At 40.6% G+C, this 22,799-nt stretch overlaps 1 protein-coding gene across 5 annotated transcripts in view; it reads right to left on the bottom strand.

Annotated features, from left to right (window-relative positions):
- The window catches only part of FRYL (FRY like transcription coactivator), a 302,188-nt gene that overhangs the window by 54,191 nt on the left and 225,198 nt on the right, over window positions 1-22,799 (bottom strand). For all 5 annotated transcript variants that reach the window (XM_062213674.1, XM_062213678.1, XM_062213676.1 and 2 more), the window contains 14 exons: window positions 21,779-21,951; window positions 19,823-19,983; window positions 19,207-19,317; window positions 17,936-18,090; window positions 17,545-17,644; window positions 16,191-16,359; window positions 11,991-12,250; window positions 11,501-11,641; window positions 7,398-7,566; window positions 5,513-5,597; window positions 4,886-4,998; window positions 3,384-3,534; window positions 2,635-2,738; window positions 924-1,109 (listed from right to left, as the gene is read on the bottom strand). In XM_062213674.1, the coding sequence (XP_062069658.1) occupies window positions 924-1,109; window positions 2,635-2,738; window positions 3,384-3,534; window positions 4,886-4,998; window positions 5,513-5,597; window positions 7,398-7,566; window positions 11,501-11,641; window positions 11,991-12,250; window positions 16,191-16,359; window positions 17,545-17,644; window positions 17,936-18,090; window positions 19,207-19,317; window positions 19,823-19,983; window positions 21,779-21,951 (2,078 nt within the window). The remainder of the gene's footprint in view (window positions 1-923; window positions 1,110-2,634; window positions 2,739-3,383; window positions 3,535-4,885; window positions 4,999-5,512; window positions 5,598-7,397; window positions 7,567-11,500; window positions 11,642-11,990; window positions 12,251-16,190; window positions 16,360-17,544; window positions 17,645-17,935; window positions 18,091-19,206; window positions 19,318-19,822; window positions 19,984-21,778; window positions 21,952-22,799) is intronic.

Raw genomic sequence — 22,799 nt, 5'->3', positions numbered from 1 at the left:
TTAATGAAAGATCATCCTAAAGTCTATTTGTAATACTTCTCAGTCAGTTCCTAAACAAGTTATTACTAATGCCCATATTTACAAAAATGGCAAAAGGGGCCTTAAAGATGAACAACAAACCATGGGGTTTTGAATGAAGGTGCTTTAACATAAAAGGGTGGTAAACTTTCAATACTCATAGTATTTAAAGGCCAGGAAGTTTCTTGTTAATTTTTTCTTGCTAACTACAGGATTTTAAGTAAATGACAGGGTTTTAAATAAGTAACTTTAAAATTCATTAACCTTGCATGCCTAACAAAATATGATTAGAAATAGACATAATTCTAACGTCTAAAAGTATTTTCTATATCATCTGTTAGCAGCCTGCTTATACTAATATAATAAAAAATGACAAGGCTGATAGGAAAGAAGAAAATATAACTTACAAAGTAAGAAAAAATTAACATTGACAGTGAAATAAATTTTACATTAAATCCCATTAATTTGGTCTCACTACTTCAAAATATATAACATTTTAAATGCAGCAAATATAGTGAAGAAAATTAAATTTTTTTCAATGTCTTCACTTGCTCATTTTCAGATCTTTGGAGGAGAAATCTAATACATGTTCAACATCTTTTTCATAACTAGTATTCAATAAATTAAGTACTTTTCCATTGTACTTTCTACTTACATATTCAGAACTTAAAATCTGACAAAGATACTCGAAGGCAATAAAGACTCAAATATTAATTCATTCTGTTCCTGATTTATAAATAATATAAATGGTACTTAAAATGATAAAAGCCCACTAATATATATATATATATATATATATATATATATATATATATATACACTCTAGTATTTCAACTTTTATTTAGTTGACTTCCTCTTGTCCGAAATTGTACAGGGATTCCAAATTGTACATTTAAAGGAAATACCTGTGAAAGTATAATCTAAGTGTGCAACTTGTTTGACGGTAAGCACCCTGGGCTCATTAAACTCCTTGTTCCTGAGAAGAACAGAGGCAACAGTTCGGATGTTACTGTTGGGTCCCATTACTATTAATAAGTGCAGAAGCAAGCGTTTACAATGTTCATACACCTCAGGGTGGCAGTGGTCAAACCCTAGAAAGGAGAGCAGAAAGTCATAGTCAGGAAAGAGAAACGGTGAATATTCTTGCAACAGACATTATACAAAAGACTTCATGGAACATGATATGTTACATAGGTTTTTAAAATTGGTCTAGGGTTCTTATAAACTTTTATAATAGCTCATTGTCCAATAGTATTAGAGAATCAAGTTTTCTTTTGTTTTGCTTTGACAGAGAGAGAAAGACACACACACACACACACAGAGAACTTCTATCCACCAGGTCATTCCCTAGATGCCTGCAATGGCCAGTGCTGCGCCAGGCCAAAGCCAGGAGCCAGGAGCCAGGAACTCAATCCAGGTCTTCCACAAGGGTGGTAGAAACCTTACTACTTGACCCATCACTGATGCCTTCCAAGGAGTGCATTAGCAGGAAGGTAGAATGGGGAAGAGAGCCAGGACTCAAACTCAGGTACTCTGAAAGATGCCCAGCCCCCAAGACTATAAATGTGGTCCATGTTTAAACTTTTGTGGCCCCTTAGACATTTTTACACTGCTATATAACACTATACCTACATGAACTTTTGAAAAAGGCAGGCATTTTTGTGTTTGTGTGCCTAGTCCAGAAGAGTAATTATCTGGCTACCAAAGAAATGTATACACGTGGGGCCAGTGCTGTAGCTCAGCGGGTTAACGCCCTGGACTAAAGCGCCGGCATCCCATATGGGTGCCGATTCTAGTCCTGGCTGCTCCTCTTCTGATCCAGCTCTCTGCTATGGCCTGGGAAAGCAGTAGAAGATGGCCCAAGTCCTTGGGCTCCTGCACCCATGTGGGAGACCTGGAAGAAGCTCCTGGCTCCTGGCTTCGGATCGGTGCAGCTCCAACTGTTGCAGCCATCTGGGGAGTGAACCATCGGATGGAAGACCACTCTCTCTCTCTCTCTCTCTCTGCCTCTCCTCTATGTAATGCTGACTTTTGAATAAATAAATAAATCTTTAAAAAAATAGAGAAAAATGTATACACACATAATAAGCATGCATTTCAAGACAACTTCTAAAAAGATGGTTGTTGTAACTTGCTTCAGGAAGCCACGCCTGTAACCATCAAAGGTAATGTAGACTGGACAGCATGATGGAATTTCAGATCTACCATTCCAACTCTCCAACAATCCAGTTCTTCAGTGAAGCACTTAGAACTCTATTTTTAATTGCCATTCACTCTGAAAATCCCCAATCCCAGAGGCAAAAAAATTTTACTCTTGGTACAACTACAGAACTTTTCCAGGCAGAGTACATGTGCATTTGTGTGTATATCTGTGTGGGAGGGTGCGTGGTCACAGGATTAGAATAGGAATGGGGATGACAAACATATTTGTGAGTAAAAGAGAGACAGAATAACTCCCCATTGGACCAGGAGTGCAAAGTGTCACTGTCACAAAAATAACACACAAAATCCAGGATACTGAAACATGTAAAAATGATCTTATATCACTTATATCATACTGACTTTACATGGTCATCAAAATACAAAATGAAGGCATTAGGATCAAGTATTGTTTACCTATAAAAATTGCATGAAGAAGAAGATGGAGGTAGCTTCCCCATTCCACCTTCACACTATGATCAATGATCAGATCAGTCAATAGGATCACCGCTATGTTACACCTATGACAAGCAAGAGGATTATTAGTGTTTTGCTATAACTGAAGAAACCTAGAGCAAATTCTGTATAAATCACTTGAGTATTTTATTATTATATTTCATGGAAAAAACAATTTACCAAAGAAAACCAAGAAAAAACAAAGACAACTGAAAAACTATTGAGTGACAGCTCTAGAACAAAACAAGGGCTGAGGACTAAGAGTTCCTTGAGGTCAAGGTCATATTTTCTTCATCTTTCAACCTTAAGACCTAGCACGCTGCTTGCCACAGAAGTGTTCAATATGTATGTGGGGCATGAACAAGTCTTCAAAGAATGCAGTCATTGTTCTATTGTGATTTTGCTAAACAGAATTCAGCTGAACTCAATTCAAAATAAGTGCTGAGGACAAGAAATTCACATCTTTCCGATGTGCTAACTGGGTCCCAGAAAGGTTAAGTCCCTATGCCAGACACCCAGAAAAGCAGCAGCAGGATTAGAATCACTAATATTAATTTGGTATGGTTAAAGTCTAAACACATCGATCTAATTTGTTGCAGCGTCACAATATGGAAGCTGGCTTTTAATTGGTGTTTTCAGACAGCATAAAGAAAGCTGAGTGTTCAGCAGCAACAGGGCTCAAATGAAACAGGAATGACGCTGTAGTCCACCTGTGCAGAGGTAATCCAGGTGACGACGTTTCAGGCACATAATCCACCAGCGGTGACCAGCAGCCTCCAGCTGGTGGGAAGGGCAGTGGCTCTCCTTGGTTGTGCTCCATCACTTTCAGCCGCCAATTAGAATAAAGTGGCATTGAATCACCTATCAAGAAAAAATGAGCTCATTTTCTATGCCATCTAAGTTCTGCCAATATATGCAATCTCTAGTAAGACATCAACTATTTATAGCACTGGAAAGTGACAAAAAATAACTTCTCACTACTTTAACATATGTTTGCTAGGAAGACCTGGATATAATTATCAGTAATTAGGCAAAGGGAGAGAAAGGGAGGGAGAGGGATGATGAGAAAAGAAGAGACAGAAATCAATTTAGGTTTCAACCATCATATCAAAACAAAACTCTATTAGCATTTTATTATGACTTCATAATTGGTGTTCAAGCCAGGAGACCACATTATGGGTGAAGATGCCTGATAACAGGGACTGCTGGTAAGTTCCATTCAGTTCTAAATTTCCTGAGACAGGGCCAACACAACCCCATGTTTAAAGGACATCTGCTCTACCATAGTGGGGCTACAGGGTGCAGTAAAAAATGACGTCAGGAAATGTGAGTTCTGTGTGACGTGGGTAAGTCACTTAACCTCTCTGGACCACAGTTCCAACATGAGCGACATGAGAGGATTGGACCAGATCACCTTTAGGGTCCCTTCTCAGGCTGAAAGCCTGGATTTTCTAGTATCCCCTAACTTAACGTGCCAGTGAGAATCAGGGGGTTACTCAATTTACAATTTTTTTTTTTTTTTGACAGGCAAAGTTAGACAGTGAGAGAGAGAGACAGAGAGAAAGGTCTTCCTTCCGTTGGTTCACCCCCCAAATGGCTGCTACGGCTGGTGCGCTGCGCCGATCCAAAGCCAAGAGCCAGGTGCTTCCTCCTGGTCTCCCATGCAGGTGCAGGGCCCAAGCACTTGGGCCATCCTCCACTGCTTTCCCAGGCCACAGCAGAGAGCTGGACTGGAAGAGGAGCAACCGGGACAGAGTCCGGTGCCCTGACCGGGACTAGAACCCTGGGGTGCCGCTGCTGCAGGCAGAGGATTAGCCTAGTGAGCCACGGCGTCAGCCTTCACTTTACAATTAATTACAAGGGAGAACCATTTTTAGTAAAACATGAATGGGTGCAGAAAGAGCAAACCTCATCAAAAAATCCAATCTGTTTCCAGCGTTTGCCTATGATGCTCCCTGAGCACCAATTCTGCTGCTTCCTTTGATTTGTCTACAGGGAACCTGAGCTCTCAGAAGCAAATTGTTTTACTTCTGTTGCTTCTTACAATCAGTTTCTTAAATCAAGACATTTCAGATGATGTTGGAACACCACCAGTGACACACTCTCTTAAAAATCCATTTGTTGGACAAAATGTATTTAATAACACATATATAATTAACAAGATACCTCACCATGATACTAATGTTAAAAAAAAATACTTGGAATTCATTACTTTTTTCTTCTTCATAAGATCCCCCAGAGCTGCTGCTGTATCGCGATTCCAGTCTGTGATGCTGCCGATTCAAGTGGCTGTTGAGGCCGCTGCAGACGTCCAGGTGCACGTAGCTAGGGAGGGATCACTGCCATTAGCCTCAGCTTGCCGTGAAATGGCATTTGCACTTTACAGTTCACACTCTATGTTGAAAAAAAGAACTCGGCATGCCAATTATTGACAAAGGTTTATTAAGACACATAGCAATTTCTACCTCAGAGTCCAAAAACTTCACCTTTTGGGCCAATTATTTCTACATAAAGATTTTCTGAAATATGTGTTCTGGTAAAACCTATTTTATATAAAATAAGGAAAGTAAACACCCACTTAGAAAACTGAAAAAAAATAAACAACACAAAAAGTGACTCATTGTACTCCACCTATTCATTCAATACAAAATACAAAAAAAATCTACCAATCAACATCTTGAATGTAAAAAGTTCATGTAGAACATTTCCAATACAGAAATACATTTCTACGCTAGAATTTTAATACAACAAAATGCACATGCCAGTGCAGAAATGGTCGTTTATCCAGAAGACAATCTCATCATAGTGGAAGGCTAATGACCAAGAGGGAAGCACTCACCTCTCCTCAAGGTTCTCCTTTATGGGCTTATTATCAGGATTGCCATCTGTGGGGGCTACCATTGTATTGCTACTGGAAGTAGTTCCTGGAACAGAACAAACTGTGAATTTTAAAAGACCTGGGTAATTAAAAGAACAAAGATTTCAGTCCAAGTGCCACTGAAAGGAGAGGAAAGTAACTTTTTGAAAGAAATGTACTCTTAGTAAACAAGAGGGCAAGGAGATAGCAGCAACACATTTTTGAATGCCAGAAAATAAATGGGCTAGAAATCATTGTTAAGGAGGTTGAATCCTCAGCAGGTAGTTGAACAAGTAGGAAGCTTCCAGATCTACACTGTTGAGCACAGAAGGTTCAGCAATGGGTGGCATTGAGTACTTGTAAAAGAAGTGAGAATTGGTTAAAAACCTATTTTAGAAGTAGGTGGTTCCCAAAATCTATCTCCCTGTCTCTGATAGGTAGGTGCCTATAATACACAGACTGCCAGAAATCTTTTCTAATGAAAGGAAATCAGATTTCTGGACTAGGGCATGCTACTTGGGGTTGAGGGAGGAAGCATCTTATTGAGAAAAGGGAGATTAGGTAAAAATATGCATGCTAGTTTGAGGCTGCAGCCCTCCTCCCATCCCCACAAACTTTTTATCCCACTGGGCTTCCAAAAGACATGAAGGCTTTGGTGTTTAAATAAGTCTCATCCACAGACGTACACACCCCTTCTACTGCAGACGGTGATCGAAGAGTTGTCTCTGGGAAATCTAACTGATCCAAGAGAAGGGACCTATGGACACTGACACCATTGAAATCACCACACAACAAAAGACTTAGCTATTTTTAATGCTCCACTCTTTCTGTAAAGAGATCTAGAATTGGTAGACTTTCAAGGAAAGCATTTACTAAGACATATAAAACAAACAGCAATACAGAGAATGTTGAGATTTCTGCTGGGAGAAAAAGTTTATAACTTTGTCAGATATAGAAAAAGTCCAGCCAGGAAACATGAATAAGATGCCATTAAAAAATTCTAATTAAAAAGAAAAACCTTTGGAAAAGAAAAACCTTTAAAACATTCTAGTAGATTGCGTAATTCAATAAAAGCATTATTAGAAACCCCCCAGAAAATAGAAAAAACTGAAATGAAAACAAGACAAAAATTATAAAGATATAACTTAAAATATTTCTAATTATACAGACATCCTTAACATGCTGAAAATATTTAATAAATACTGAGTCACAAAGAATTTCATCTCCAATTATCTGGTTATTATATTGACTTTCAATGGAATTACTCTTTCAGGAACAGTTTCTGCAACTTACATTTGATAAATATTGAAGGTAATGGATATATTAAGTCACTGTATTTAATTATTCCACCTTATATAAAGAAACCATAACATTATTTTGCATTCCATAAATATACACAATTATGTGTTAATTTACAACAAAAATAAAATTAAAAGATTATAATAATTATTATAGCTGTATGTATTACATACAAGTACAGATACTTGATTGGAAACAATGTATAATATATATTCAAATAATTATAAAGAGAAGTTACACAAATAATTTTAGCAAGTAAGCATTTTCTAAGTTTAACATGACAATTATATTCACTAAAAATACATCTGTTATATGGGGATATATAAATTTATATTCCAGCTCTGGATAAGTATGTAAATATCATTTCCCTCTACAGTATAAACATCTTCCACTGTCAAATCCTTTACTTATTGGAAGATTTACAAAGTCTCATAAAATTTCCAAACATGACTCGTATTTGCTTTTGTTTCCTCAATAATATTGGAAGACTCAAACACTTGCTAAAATGAGCAGTTATGTAAAGCTTCTCTTCTGATACAAAAGTCATCAGTTTCAAGTAACGTCTCACCTGAGGTGACAGAAGGGATTTTACAGCTGGAAGTGATGCGATAATACGGGGGATTATCCATGTGAGTGACCCCGGAACTGACGGCGTCGGTCAGCTGAAGCTCACTCACCAGCTCTTCCAGCAACTGCATTGTTTTGTCTCTACCTAAATACACAATAACTTTCTTCACCTGTCACAAAAGAAATCATCCAGAAAAGAAAAAGCAAAAGTCTTATCTTATAAATGTTTTAAATTTTAGCAGAGTAATTGCAAGTATTAGATGAATAAGTACAATCTAAATGTGAGCAGGTATTGACCAGCAATAAGACATTAATCAGCTTCATCACCAGTGTCTTCCTCTAGCCCCAACATTAGATCTGAGGGGAACTGAACATATTATTTAGTGGTTCCCACAACTTTAGACACTTCCTTTACTTTGCTTTTTTCTTTTGTAAGCAATAAAATTTGCTTTTCCATAACGGTTTTTTTTTTTTTTTTACTATATATTATTTATTTGTTAATTTTATTTGAAGATAGAGAGAGGGAGAGAGAGATCTCCCAGCTACTGGTTCACTCCAAATGCCCACCCACAGAAGCTGGAGCAGAGCCAGTGAAGTCAGGAACCAGGAAGTCAATCAGCGTGTCTCCCATAAGAGTGGCAGGAACCCAAGTACTGGAGCCACTACCTGATGCCCCCCAGGGTACACATTACAAAGAGGCTGGAATCAGGAGCAGAGTGGGGACTCCAACCAGGCACTCTGATATGGGATGTGGGCAGCTTAACTGCTGTACCAAATGGCTATCCCTAAAGGTTTCTTTTTTTTAATGGAGAAGTTTTGGTTAGTATCATCCTAAGATTTCCCCCTGATTTTTAGTCAGCCAACCTCCAAATTCAGAATTCATCTTTTATTCTGCCTTCCCCATTCAGAGTACAGAGTCGGGGCTGGAGCTGTGGCATAGTGGGCTAAAGCCTCTGAGTGTGGTGCCGACATCCCATATGGGTGCCAGTTTGAGTCCCGTCTGCTCCTCTTCCGATCCAGCTCTCTGCTGTGGCCTGGGAGAACAGTAGAGGATGACCTAAGTGCTTGGGCGCCTGCACCCAGGTGGGAGACCCAGAAGCTCCAGGCTCCTGGCTTCAGATCGGCCCAGCTCCAGCCACTGCGGCCATTTGGGGAGTGAATTGGCAGAAGGAAGACCTCTTTCTTCTGTCTCCCTCTCTCTCTGTAACTCTATCTCTAAAAATAAACAAATAAAATATTTTTTTTTTAAAAAAAAGAAGACATAGTCATAATTAGAAGCAAGGAAACGAGCACTGATCTAGACCTCAAACTACACTGCCTGCATTGAAATGTGGACCTAACACTCACTAGTTGCACCACATGGAAAGTTACTTTCAGTTTTCTCATCTGCAAAATGGAGAGAGTAATAGCACCTACTTTAAATGAATGAAGTTTGTAAAGTGGGGCCAGAACTATGGCAGAGCGGGTTAAGCTAAGGTAGCCCCTGCGATGCCAGCATCCAATACTGGTGTGTGTTCAAGTCCTCGCTGCTCTACTTCTAACCCAGCTTCCTGCAAATGTGCCTGGGAAAGCAGCGGAAGATGGCCCAAGTCCTTGGGCCCCTACACCTGGCTCCTGGCTTCGGTCTGGCCTATATCTGGCCCTGATCTGGCAACAAAAGCATCATCATCTATAACTTGCTAGAAATACATATCCTCATGCCCCACCCCCACCCTCAGAATCAGATCCGCAGATGAGTCTCTCTCTCTCTCTGTCTCTCTCTCTCACACACACGCACACACACACACGAGAAGCCATGCTGCAGATGACCCCTGAACAAATCTGAAAACATGCTTGATGGCATCTACTGAGTACCCAGTGACACCCGGCCTTTTGCGCCCAGCCCTCTACTTTCTTCGTTCCTGCTCTGCACTCTGCATGTCTGCTGATTCTCCCCCTTCTCTGGTTCAGTCTCCTCTGAATGAGCTTTATGCACTGCTCCTGTGCTTTGCCCCGCTGGACAGAGGTCCCTGGGTCTGCACTCCCAGCCCTAATCCTATCGAGTGCTCCAGCTCCACTCGTGCCCCATCACCGACCACTCACAGGCAGGCTTGAGTTCCAGCCCCATTCAGGTCAAAGCTAGGTGGCTGTGTGACCCTGAGGCACTGACTGTTTTCTCTGCCTTCTTTCATTGATCTCTGAAACTGCAGCAGTCTTACTAAACATTTAATTCTGAGAACTAGATGGAATAATGCAGATGAAGGGTTTTACCAAGTGTGGCCTATAGTAAGTGCCTGAGAAATGGCAATTAAGAAATGATTACTGACATAAAAAAGGACTCCGTTTAAATTCCTGGCAATGGTTACTCCCCATTTCTAAATCTGAAAATTATAACCTTGTGCTTTTTCTAGTTCCAATTCCAAGTCACTCATTCATACATTTAAATGGGTTTGATGGGCATTAAGCACTTATTCTAGGTGCCAGGAATACAGGAATGATCCAAACAGAACTGCCAGTAAGGAGTTTACCGTCTACTAGATTGAGGAAAAACTACATATACCATGTGTGGTGAGGATAAAGTGCCAGGAAGACCTATGAGGCTGGCAAAGGGAAAGGAGTGTGGGGGTAGGGAGGACACTGGCAGTTTTAGACCAATGGGCAGCAAAGCTCTCCGTGAGATCTCACAGCTGAGGAGAGGGCTGAAGGAGGTGAAGGACACAGCAGTATCCTGTCTGGGGCAAGAGGAGTGCAGGAGCAAAGGCCCTGAGGTGGACATGCTGCAGGGCAGGGAGCTGCACGCAGAGCAGAGGGACCCGGTGGGGTCAGCTGTCTGGGGTCATACCCCTCACTTCCTAAGGGCTTCTCAATGACACTTTTCCTGTGGTGTGCCTTGAAAACGATGCTCACAGTGACACTGGGAACTCAGAAAATGCTGGCTCAAGGAAAGCTGTCAGATGGCTTGCTAAAGGAGCACTCACAGATTGAGTTTTCTCTGGAAGGCACTATTGGGAGATGCTGCCCTGTGACTACGACCTACATTTATACATAGAGGGAGCCTTGGAAAGTTTACGGAAAATGTACGTTATCCTTCTCTTCCGTTTTCACGAATGTTCTCAAGCCCACAGAATATACACAGACATGTGTGCCTGTGTGTAGAGTTCACATAACTCTCATGTTTGATGGTTTCCCATTGTCCTTTTACCCTGGACAAATTTAAGTGCTGCTTTTCCCTCCAGTAGACAAAGATGTTACATCCTCCATTTATCTATTCTTCATTGTCTACTTCTTTTTAAAAAGTATATTTATTTATTTGAGAAACAAGGAGATAAAGACATAGATAGAGGAAGCTCCCATCCACTGGTTAAATCCCCCAATGACCTTAACAGTTGGGAGTGAATTGGGCTAAAACTGGTAGCCAGGAACTCGACCCAGGATTCCCATATGTGTGGCAGGAACCAAGTTACTTCAACTATCACCACTGCCTCGCAGGGTCTACATTAGCAGGAAGCTAGAATTGAGAGCAGAGCTGGGACTGAAATCCGGGGCTCCAGTGTGGATGGAGGCTTCCCAACCGCAGGTTCAACTGCCAGGCCAAATGCTCCCCTTTGTCTTCTGTCTCTTCCCATGCTTTCCTTAGCTTCCTTAGGTACAACCCACTAGGCACTGGCCTCCTGTTTACATCCTGCTCTAACACCCAAGTGCCAGCTCCTGCCTTGCAGGAACTATAAACATCCCGATCCTGTGGTCTCAGCTTCAGTATCACTTCCCCTCGAGTGTTCTCTTTACTCCTTTCAGGCAGCTGTGGTTCCCATGTTACTCCCCACTACACTGTGCAGTTTCCCTTTGCAGCTCTTATCACAACTGTACTATACTAACTTGCTGCTTTATTCATGAAATCAAGTAGGCATAGGTTTGCAGAATACAATCTGTATCACCCATCAGTTTGGAATGCCCAGCGCCTAGCATAGTACCTGGCCTGTAACAATGCCTGATCATCATTGTTGAACGGTCAGTACTAACGCCACATACTATTTCCCAACTCCCATCATCTCAGCCCTTGCCTTGCCTCCAGGAAGACGTGTGAATATATTTGTAAAATACTGTTAAATGAACATGAATACATACGTAAGGCAAGAGGCTTGGTTCGCTGTTCACCCCACAGATGCTGATCAAAAAGTGCAAAATTATTTTCAAGTTCTTTGGCCAGCCATCTGCAAGTGTGGTCCACACGTTTTCCACCTCTGACCAGGCCAGCTCATCACCATACTAAATGCAACACACACAACATGCATGTCAGTACTGACTGTCTACTTAAAACCAAAGCTGCTACCATGAAATATAAAAAATATTATTTTTATAGACTGCTTTAATCTTTTCCACACTTTAGAGGATCAATCATTTCTTTCAACAAATCCAAACATCAATATGATTAACCACCTATGGTTTCAGTTAAAAAAATTTTTTATATCTAATGTAAAGTAATCTTAAAAAGGAATTTACAATGCATCCTTGGTTATCACAGGACTATTAAATTTCTTCATCTGTTTATAACCATTTTTACTCCTCTTGACTCAATAATTCTGTGTAGCAAATATAAATACAAAACTCATTTTACCTTTGCTGTCATGTACATCAGATTGTTCAAAACCATTGCAGTGGCTTGTGGGGATCCCCAGCCTTCTCCTCGTAACCAGCGCCTGCTGGTCACCATTAGTTCTCTGTCTTTTAACGAATCCTCTTCATCTTCATCATGTCTCCTAGCTGTGGGCAAAGGTTTTAAATCCACCAACTCGATGTTGTTCATCCAAGGTAACAGGTAGTGCAGCATTACTTGTCGTCCAGCAGGGTGTGCTGTCTGAATTCTCTGGCTTATCTCTAATTAAAAACAAGCCAAGAATTGTTCCTAATTTCAGTTTGTTTTCATCTGTAATTAATTTCAACATCTCCTTCTTAAAGAATAAGAAGCCACATTTCACTCATTACAATTGCCAATTATAAGCACTATTTCTCTATTAAATCAATTTTATCATGATAGATCATAAAGAAAATTAACAGCTAGCATAAATTGTTATAAACATAACATACTTTTCACAGTTAAAATAATTCTGTGCACTGTTGAGGGGACTGTAAAATGGTTTACGTTACCTGGAAAGCAATATTGCTGAGGACATGGAAATAGCAAAGGTATTCAAGGCCATGCAAAGTATGGGGAAGGGGACAGCAGTGGGTGGGGAGAAGCCAGGCTGCAGACATCATGTAAAGAACCCTGTACTGGACCAGCAGAAATAATGAAACAAGGACCCTTAAAACTGTGAAGCGAGTGGGCCAGCACTGTGGCGTAGCCAAGTAAAGGCACTGCCTGTAGTGCAGGCATCCCATATGGGCACAGGTTTGAATTCCAGCTCCTCTTCTTCCAATCCAGCTCTCTGTTATTGCCTGGGAAAGCAGTACAAGATAGCCCTAGTGCTTGGTGTCATGCACCCGCATAGGAGACCCAGAAGAGGCTCTTGGCTGCTGGTTTTGGATCGGCCCAGCTCCAGCAGTTGTGGCCATTTGGGGAGTGAATCAGCAGATGGAAGCCCTCTCTCACTGCCTCTCTATAACTCTGCCTTCCAAATAAATGAATAAATCTTTAAAAAAAAAAAAAAACTGTAAAGAGGGCAAAGTTTCTGGTGCTATCAGTATCTGCACACAGCAAAATGCCCAACGGATACTGTACTCACCTTGCCACGAGAACAATGAAAGTGAAAATTACAGTGAGTTGGTTGATGTTCACTTTAGAATGTGCTTAGGTTGAGAGGTTATGTTTTGGTTTAGAATACATTATTTTGAGCAAAAGTGTTAAAATCCTTTTCCTTTAGGAGAAAGGACAAGGCGGCTGAGTTGTGGACCTGGACACGCTAACCAATGAAAGGGTCTGTGCGCCCAGCAGGGCTCCTCTGCTGTTTGTGCAGCAGCCTCCAGCAGAAGCCCACCAGCAGCAAAAGCAGTGTTCACGGCAGCCACTATTTTGTGTTGATGAACACCAACATCCATCATGGAAGGACTGTCAAGGATGTGGGAGTTCGCAAAAAGGAAAGGGGCGGGGCTGGCGCTGTGGCTCAGCGGCGCAGTGTATTAATGCCCTGGCCTGAAGCGCTGGCATCCCATATAGGCACTGGTTCGAGACCCGGCTGCTCCTCCCCTGATCCAGCTCTCTGCTATGGCCTAAGAAAGCAGAAGATGGCCCAAGTCCTTGGGCCCTTGCACCTGCATGAGAGACCGGAAGAAGCTCCTGGCTTCAGATCGGCTCAGCTCTGGCTGACTGGGGGGGTGAACCAGTGGATGGAAGACCTCTCTCTCTCTCTCGCTCTCTCTCTCTCTCTCTGCCTCTCTCTGTGTAGCTCTGACTTTCGAATAAATAAATAAATTTTTTTTTTTTTTTAAAAAAAGGAAAGGGGCATGATTGCTGCCACCTACCAGGGCAAACCAAACAGGTTTTCAGAACTGAACGTCAGCAGCTTCAGCTGCTTTTTCTCCCACTCAAGTCAATTAGGAATGGGAAACAATGCACTGCTGAAACAGGTCCTGTGAAAGATGTCCCAAGCAAGCTAAGACCACATGTCTTGAGCCCAAATGAAGGGAAGGATCCACGGCAGAACACTGTGATTGCCTGGATGCCACTTTTGGTGTACATCCAGTACTCAATTGCAGTGAGATCTTGTTGCAGCTGACAAGCAGGAAAACACTGGCTGAGTGTCTTCCACACTATAATTAAAATTGTTCAGCAAAAGCCTAAGGCACAGTGGGGACATTTACCATGGGGTTTGCATCAGAAAGTAGACTGAGTCTGGAGAGAGGAATTCTTCTCCACACATGGCCCGGATGTGCTAAAAACCCCTGGCGGGAATAGTTGTCTGCCCCAAGGAAAGGAAGCTAGACCAGAAAGCCTTGTGGGACTAGCAGCAGTTCTGTTCAAGGCTCTGCACGACCTGCCTCTCTCCACAGAGGTTTCACTTACAGAAAGAGATCTTTATCTTTGTCCCTGACCACATTTGTTATTACAAGCAGGACAACACACAAATTATATTCAGGAAATTCTATAGCTACAAAAGAAATATTTTAAAACTGCACATGAAGCTCCCTCTTTTTTTTTTTAAGATTTATTTATTTATTTGAAAGTCATATTTACACAGAGAAAGAGAGAGAGAGAGAGAGAGAGGTCTTCTATCTGCTGGTTCACTCCCCAACTGGCTGCAACGGCTGGAGCTGCGCAGATCCGAAGCTAGGACCCAGGAGCCAGGAGCTTCTTCTGGGTCTCCCACACAGGTACAGGGGCCCAAGGACTTGGGCCATTTTCTTTTTCTTTTTCTTTTTTTTTTTTTTTTGACAGGCAGAGTGGACAGTGAGAGAGAGAGACAGAGAGAAAGGTCTTTCTTTTGCCGTTGGTTCACCCTCCAATGGCCGCCACGGCCAACGCGCTGCGGCCGGCGCACCGCGCTGATCCGAAGGCAGGAGCCAGGTGCTTATCCTGGTCTCCCATGGGGTGCAGGGCCCAAGCACTTGGGCCATCCTCCACTGCCTTCCCAGGCCACAGCAGAGAGCTGGACTGGAAGAGGGGCAACCGGGACAGAATCTGGCACCCCGACCGGGACTAGAACCCGGTGTGCTGGCGCCGCAAGGCGGAGGATTAATCTATTGAGCTGCAATGCCAGCTGGGCCATTTTCTATTGCTTTCTGAGGCCATAGCAGAGAGCTGGATCGGAAGTGGAGCAACCAGGTCTCGAACCAGCGCCAGATGGGATGTGGGCACTGTAGGCGGCAGCTTTATCTGCTATGCCACAGCACCAACCCCAGAAGCCCCCTCTTCTTTCACTTCCTTTTTTTCCTTCCTGCAGTGGGAGTGAGCAGGGAGGCTAGTTATGAAGTACTGTAAGACTCTACAGGGGCTGGCACTGTGGCGTAGTGGGTAAAGCCGCCGCCTACAGTGCCCACATCCCATGTGGACACTGATTCGAGTCTTGGCTGTTCCACTTCCAATCCAGCTCTCTGCTATGGCCTGGAAAAGCAGTAGAAGATGGCCCAAGTCCTTGGGCCCCTGTACCCATGTGGGAGACCTGGAGGAAGCTCCTGGCCCCTGGCTTCAGATCAGCATAGCTCCAGCCGTTGCAGCTATCTGGGAAGTGAATCAGTGGATGGAAGACCTCTCTCTCTCTGCCTCTCTGTAACTCAACCTTTCAAATAAAGAAATAAATCTTTAAAAAAAAAAAAAACTCTGTCAAGAAGAACCTGATATTTGATGGATCAGTATTAAGAGTTCTTATTCAAGAAAATGATTCTTTTTTTTTTTTTTAAGATTTATTTATTTATTTGAAAATCAGAGTTACACAGAGGGAGGAGAGGCAGAGAGAGAGAGAGAGAGAGAGAGAGAGAGAGAGAGAGAGAGAGAGGTCTTCCATCTGCTGGTTCACTCCCCAAGTGGCTGCAACAGCCGGAGCTGTGCCGATCCGAAGCCAGGAGCCAGGAGCTTCTTCTGGGTCTCCCACGTGGATGTAGGGGCCCAAGGACTTGGGCCATCTTCTACTGCTATCCCAGGCCACAACAGAGAGCTGGATTGGAAGAAGAGCAGCCAGGACTAGAACCGGCGCCCATATGGGATGCTGCCACTTCAGGCCTTCGTTAACCTGTTGCACGACAGTGCCGGCCCAAGAAAATGATTCTTTTACTTACTTTTTTGTTTCGACTCAACCTCAAATTTAACTCATTTTAAAGTTTCTAGAAATAGTTTCAGAAATGATTGCTAGAGAAAAATCAGTAACAAGTTCAGCGATCCTACCTGAGAATATGGCGAGAGTTAGCTCAGGATACGCCCTTGCTAGTTCCTCGGACAACTGATAATAGGAAACAGAATACAGATGTGGCAGAGGCGACAACTGGCTGAGCACTCCGTCTGTTCTCTGAACCTCCAGTTTGTGTGCATAGCGAAACATCTTCGGTTCCAGAATCTACAGGAATGTAATTCCACCAACTTCAAGTTAAGATTTTATGAGTCTTCTAAAGCTCAGCAATAACTAAAAAAAAAAAAAAAAAAAAAAAAAAACCTTCTCCCAAGAATATTACAGTTTAAAATTTGTTTCACTATAAAAATGTTCAATGACTCAGAGAATAAATATATTTACCCTTATTCGATATTACCCAACATATACACATAACATCACATAGTACCCAACAAATATGCATATTTTAATGTCTCTTAAAAGCTTTTTAAAAACTGAAACATTTTAATGTCTAATTCCAGGAACTGTTTGCAAGAGATTCTCAACTGTTTAAAAGGATTTACATTTCTTGTATTTATTACCAATGATCCAAGTTAGTAGCAGAGTCTGAAAATAAATTCAGCAACGTATTATTCAATTGCTTGGAAAAGATTTTACCAGTTTCCCAATAAAAAAAGATGATGCAATATATACATAAGTGAAAAAAAAAAGTTTTCAACCAATCTTGTTTAATCACAGGTTAAATATGAAATACAAGCTAAAAATCTTTTTGACCTTGTATCACATAAAGGGCTAAACTGCTGAACTTTCCTCTTAATTAATCAAGGCAATAAGGTCTAATTCCTAAGATGGTCCTGCCAAAATCAGTATGGTTTCGAAGCTTTTGCAAGTTTTCAGCATCCACTTGAATTTCATTCTTAGTCTTCAGTTAGGATTGAAGAAACGTGTCCCGTTATGAATGAGTTAAATATTGTGTAATGATAGGTACATGCTCAGTAAACTAACTTTCTAAGTTATTTCCCCTCAATCTTATAAGGAAAAGTTATAAAGATATCATAAAATAATTATTTTTCACATAGCTCTCACAAAAAACATTCAACTCAAATTATTCTCATCTTCTGAATAGTTGCATGTACATACAACCTCTAATTACTCATTGTTCATAAGTTTGTTTATAGACACACAATCATGTACATAATCTTCCTTTAATACACTTCCAAATTGTTTGCATTACTTTATAAAGTATCCACATTATCTTTGTCTTCTATTTCTAACAGTGAAAATCTGATACCATATTTCACTATTAAAAATAAAGCTAAATATTAGTACTAGCATATTTTAAACAACAAGATTAAATTATTGGGCTTTACTAAATACTGTCTAAAATATTTTAATTAACATCTGTTTACAAACCTGTAAAAGTTGCATAGCAACTTCATAGATACTTCTAGAGGAATCAGCTGCTTTAAACAGTATCAGATTTAGGAGCATCACTGTGTCACACTGATAATCCCTAGGGATAAATTTTACATGTTAGGTAAATCACAATGTTTAGAGGCATTCACACCAGTTAATAAATATGACACACAAGGGGCAAAGCTGCAGCTATGAGGTGACTACTGCTACTTCTTCTATGGCAATAGGTACAACAACAGATACATGGTGATCATTATCCGTGTTTTGGTTAAATTCCCGTAGAGCTTAAGGAAAGAAAATAGACGTTTCTTAGTATTTCTGAATTCAAAAGGAATCATTTTCTTAAAGGAAGCATCTAACTAAAACAGGAGAGACAGTATCTGAGTACCTGTTCTGGAATACGTTAGCGATGGCATTAAAGCAGCCGGCGGCCACCCTCTTGGAACCTGTGTAACATCGGTCCACAGCCCAGTACATCAGGTTGCTCTGATCAGGGTTCAGCTCCAGCAATAATGTAACTGCTTCACAGCCCAACTGATGAACCTAAGCAAAGGAGGCAAAATTGCCCAGGAGGGAGAAAGTTATATGTTGTTCAATTGTTTATTTCTCTACATTTCTATTAAAGTAACATGTTGTATATATTTATTCTATCCTATCTGTAATTGCAAAACTCAGTCTCCTTTTCTTAGTTTATGCAGCCAGCAGAAAAAGTGGCCTGGACAAAGTGTACGTGGCCTCTCACTCTTACACCAGACCCTTCAATACGATTCTCTCTTCCAAGAGAGCCTTGACGGTAGCTGATGACTACGAAGAGTGATAAAGGGCTTTCAGAAAAATGAGCTAATAACCTCTCCAATTACTTGTATCAGTCCTTATTCTGGGTTTTGATAACACAAGAGAGAAATTATTCTGAAAATATAAGTCCTATTTTAAATTATGAAGTCTGCATGTACACTGTATGAGAGAGTAAGGAGATAAGAATGATTAATTGCTAAGTGGCCAAATAATGAAAATTATTAAACTTAGAAAAAAACAGGGGGTGGCACTGTGGCACAGCAGGTTAAAGCCCTGGCCTGAAGTGCCGGCATTCCATATGGGCGCTGGTTCGAGTCCCGGCTGCTCCTCTTCTGATCCAGCTCTCTGCTATGGTCTGGGAAAGCAGTAGAGGATGGCCCAACTCCTTGGGCCCCTGTACCCACATGGGAGACCTAGAAGAAGCTCTGGCTCCTGGCTTCGGATCAGCACAGCTGTGGCCATTGTGGCCATCTGGGGAGTGAACCAGTGGATGGAAGACCTCTCTCTCTGTCTCTACCTCTCTCTGTAACTCTGTCTTTCAAATAAATAAAATAAATCTTTAAAAAAAAGAAAATAACATAACTGTAATATGGAGCTCAATCAATTCTATATTAATATTTTATTTATAATCAGAACCTTATTTAGAGATATATATCACTACATTAATCCTTTAACAAAAAAGGAAAATTAAGATTATCCAAATGAGTAATTAATAGGAATTAGAATTTTCTTAGTTTATGGTATCCTATTTAATTTCACATAACATGCTTTTTGCATACAATCTGTCCTTATTTTTTGAAAGACATTTTCAGTGGGTTATTTAAATACCAAATAATGTCATGAAAATGGAACCATCAGAATTACCTTTTTGTCCAGAGAGTCCAAAATGTTATCCAACCATTTGTACAAATAGCCATCTGATGAAAGTCCTACATTATCTGCAACAGGGCCACAACACAGTACAGCAGACATAGCCTTCAAACAATAATATTAGAATTACACTTAAAAATTTTAAGAAGTTAAATTCTGGTTGCTTAATGAGAAGAGGCAAATATTTTCACTCATACATATCTAGCCAGAATATCTTTAGCTTTTTTCTTTACAATGAAAAAAGTAGTAGTGATTTTTAAAACTAAGATATTTATCATCAGTACATAAATATCATCATATCAACACAGACATGGAGTTTGAATAGCATCACTAGAGAAGATAAAAGACCAAGAGAAAGTGCCTAATTAGAAAAAATTCAATTTCTCTTGGAGGCAATCCTTTGTTCTTTAAGAAAATGGTAATCACATTTTGGTCGATTCTGGCTTTTTTTGCTTAGTGTTTTATGTATTTAAATACACTTACGGAATGAAGTGTCTGAATAACAGTACTCTGAACAATTCCTTACCCTTTATAATATCAGTTACTGAGAGACATAAAAATATTTAACTCTGCTCTTAAGAAAAAAGAAATCAGACTGCTAAGTAAATACCTTTAATGCACAGTATTGATGTCTATTAATTTGCATATTTCTGTCACTGTATCTGTCCAAGGGCGTAAACATGATGCTAAAAGGACCCGCCCAGTGACTGAACAGCATAAAGAGACTGTGACGAAGGCTCTGTTGAGGAAAGATACTTCTTCTCTGGTGCACTAGAAATAAAAAAGAGACAGAAAAAACCCATTGTCGTTTCTTAAACACCTGTGCCAACTTTTCTGTTAGTGAATATGTAATGATCTAAAAAAGAAAGCCAAAGTTCTCATAGTAACCTACTCCAAACCCTATACTGTAACAGGGATCATTTACAAATGGCAAGTCCTGGAAACAAAGTGGCAGCCTGGGTCACCCAGCATGCAGCAGACCTGTGAGAGCACACCTGGGCAGGCAGATGGGACAACTGGCCCACTCCTCCTTGGGCTGTCATTGGCTATGTGGTGGGTGTGGCCTAGACATTAACCCAAACGCACCTTCAGATCTTAGTTCAGTGGGAAGCAAGGGACTAGATAACTGTTGTGCCATTTTGCACTGTTTTCAGCAGGAAAGCTGTCTTCACAAAAGCAATCTTACATGGAATGTTAATGCACAACACAGGTCAAAGGAGAACTGGCTGCTCTCTTTGAAGTAAGGGGTGAGGCCAAGTGTCCATCCCAACCTGCTGCCTCTTGTTGATGGCACCAGAGATCTTGCAGGCTCTCAGAAGCAGTACAATACGAAATCCACTGGTGTGGATACCTGCCAGGATTTTTCTCACTTGAAATTCTATAAAATCCCTACATCGATCCTTTCTTCCTTAAAGAAACTCAACAGTAGCATAATAAACCAACATGGAAGTTCTGGACAAGTGTTCACTGACTTAATTATATTTCTATAATAGTGAGCTTCAGAAATCTTGTACTTGAAATTAAGACACCTAAATAAGTGCTTAAATGACCCCGTTATGAAATATAAGCTCTATAAAAGCCAATTGTATGCATATACTAAAGTGACAAAATAACTTCACTTTTATTTCAAGAAAAAAAAAAATCTGCATTTATGCTGTATACCAAAGGCTACAGTCATATTTTTATGTCCAAAATACTTCAAGAATTTGTTACTTTTTAAAATGCAATTGCATGGGGACCAGCACTGTGGCGCAGCAGGTTAACACTCTGGTCTGAAGCACTGGCATCCCATATGGGCGCTGGTTCAAGACCTGGCTGCTCCACTTCCCATCCAGCTCTCTGCTATGGTCTGGGAAAGCAGTGGAAGATGGCCCAAGTCCTTGGGCCCCTGCACCTACGTGGGAGACCCGGAAGAAGCTCCTGGCTCCTGGCTTCGGATCGGCGCAGCTCCTGCTATTGCAGCCACCTGGGGAGTGAACCATCAGATGGAAGACTCTCTCTCTCATCTCTCTCTCTGCCTCTCTTCTCTGTCTGACTTTCAAATAAATAAATAAATAAGTCTTTTAAAAAAATGCAATTGCATATATCAATCTTTCTAGTACCTCAACTAATATCTGTCAAGACTGTCCCTGCTGCATTAACAGGCACCTGTTAATGCATCCATAATACTGCATCCTGGTTACACCTTTATCTGTGACCTATGCTCTTTTCCCATCATTCAAAGGTTATGTTGTTAATTTAATTCTTACCATTTGCAGCATTACACTTGGCTCATTGTGTTTAGGTAAAGCCTGTTTAAAGAGCTTATTCTATTGATTTCTTCAGATTTTTTGTATTTGTGTGCCTTGATTATTATTGAAAATGTATCCTGGCTTGCTTTTTGAACTTTGTAATCGCTGACATTAATTCAGAGATAAAACAAACTTGCCATCCATGTTCTGCTGACATTTTCCCAGTATGTTCCCAAGTTGCTTGATTAATAATTTAGTTTACAGAATCTCAAGGGAAGAAAAAACATGATGGTCTCTTAATATTCAATAATGTTTTAAGAAACTGAAAATACTACCTGGAACATTCTGAATGATATTCGCCACTAAGGCACTAAAATGGCATCGTATATCCTTCAGTGTGTCAGAGTCTTTTTCATTTTCTGCTTCCAGGAGTTGTCTAGTTAAATCTACATACTCCAATAAAGTGTTGTTGAGGAAATGTGTTTCATTATCAAGGCCACCACTTGCACTGAAAATAATGAAGAAAATAAACGATAAAGAAAACATGACTTTAAACAAAAACAAATCTAGTACTCAAAATCAGAATAATACATATTAAACTTTCATGGTCATGGGAGCATGGAACTTAATATGCAAAAGTTAAATGAACATGACTTTGGTCTACTTAAAAATAAAAGTTGGTGGTTCTTCTTAGTCAAGGAACTGCTACTGCAACTTACGTTATCCAACTCTGTGTGTGACTTTAATCAACTATTGGGAATGCTAAATGTCATTTCCTCTCTGTTAAAATACACAGCTTTTCAATCAGGGGATGCAGAGGCTTCTGGGATGGGAAGGACAATTTAGAAAGACAGAAAGAGGAAAGACTGTTCTACTCATTCTCACAGGTACACTGGTTATTCATATTATGCCTCAGCACAAACAGATATCTATTGGGCATTTGCTCTAAGCAAGATTCTGGGATACAACAATGGAAGAAAATTCAAGGAAGAGTTGGATAGAGTAGAGAGCTAGATCCCAAACCTTCTTTCTAGACCTATGGCATTTTATCAAGAATCTTTGCAATGAGATTCTCTGAGGCATGGACTCTGTTCCTGGAAAGCACTGACCGACAGGGGTCACCTGTTCAGACCAGAAGTGTTCTATTCCTCTTTTGTTGCATCACTTATTACAGGTATGTATGCAGGCTACACTTCAAAGGGCTCAGTAAGAATATAAGGGAGTCATTACAAGGGAAAAGGCCAAGTGAAGAGTAAATGCTATACAAATGAGTAGCTATTACATTTACCTAGGTCAGCTTTTCCTTGTTATATTTTATTTCTTTTTTTTTTCTTAAAGATTTATTTGTTTGACAGG

Source organism: Lepus europaeus, chromosome 16, assembly GCF_033115175.1.
Source record: "Lepus europaeus isolate LE1 chromosome 16, mLepTim1.pri, whole genome shotgun sequence".
Lineage (NCBI taxonomy): Eukaryota > Metazoa > Chordata > Mammalia > Lagomorpha > Leporidae > Lepus > Lepus europaeus.
This window is presented reverse-complemented; position numbering and strand designations above follow the sequence as displayed.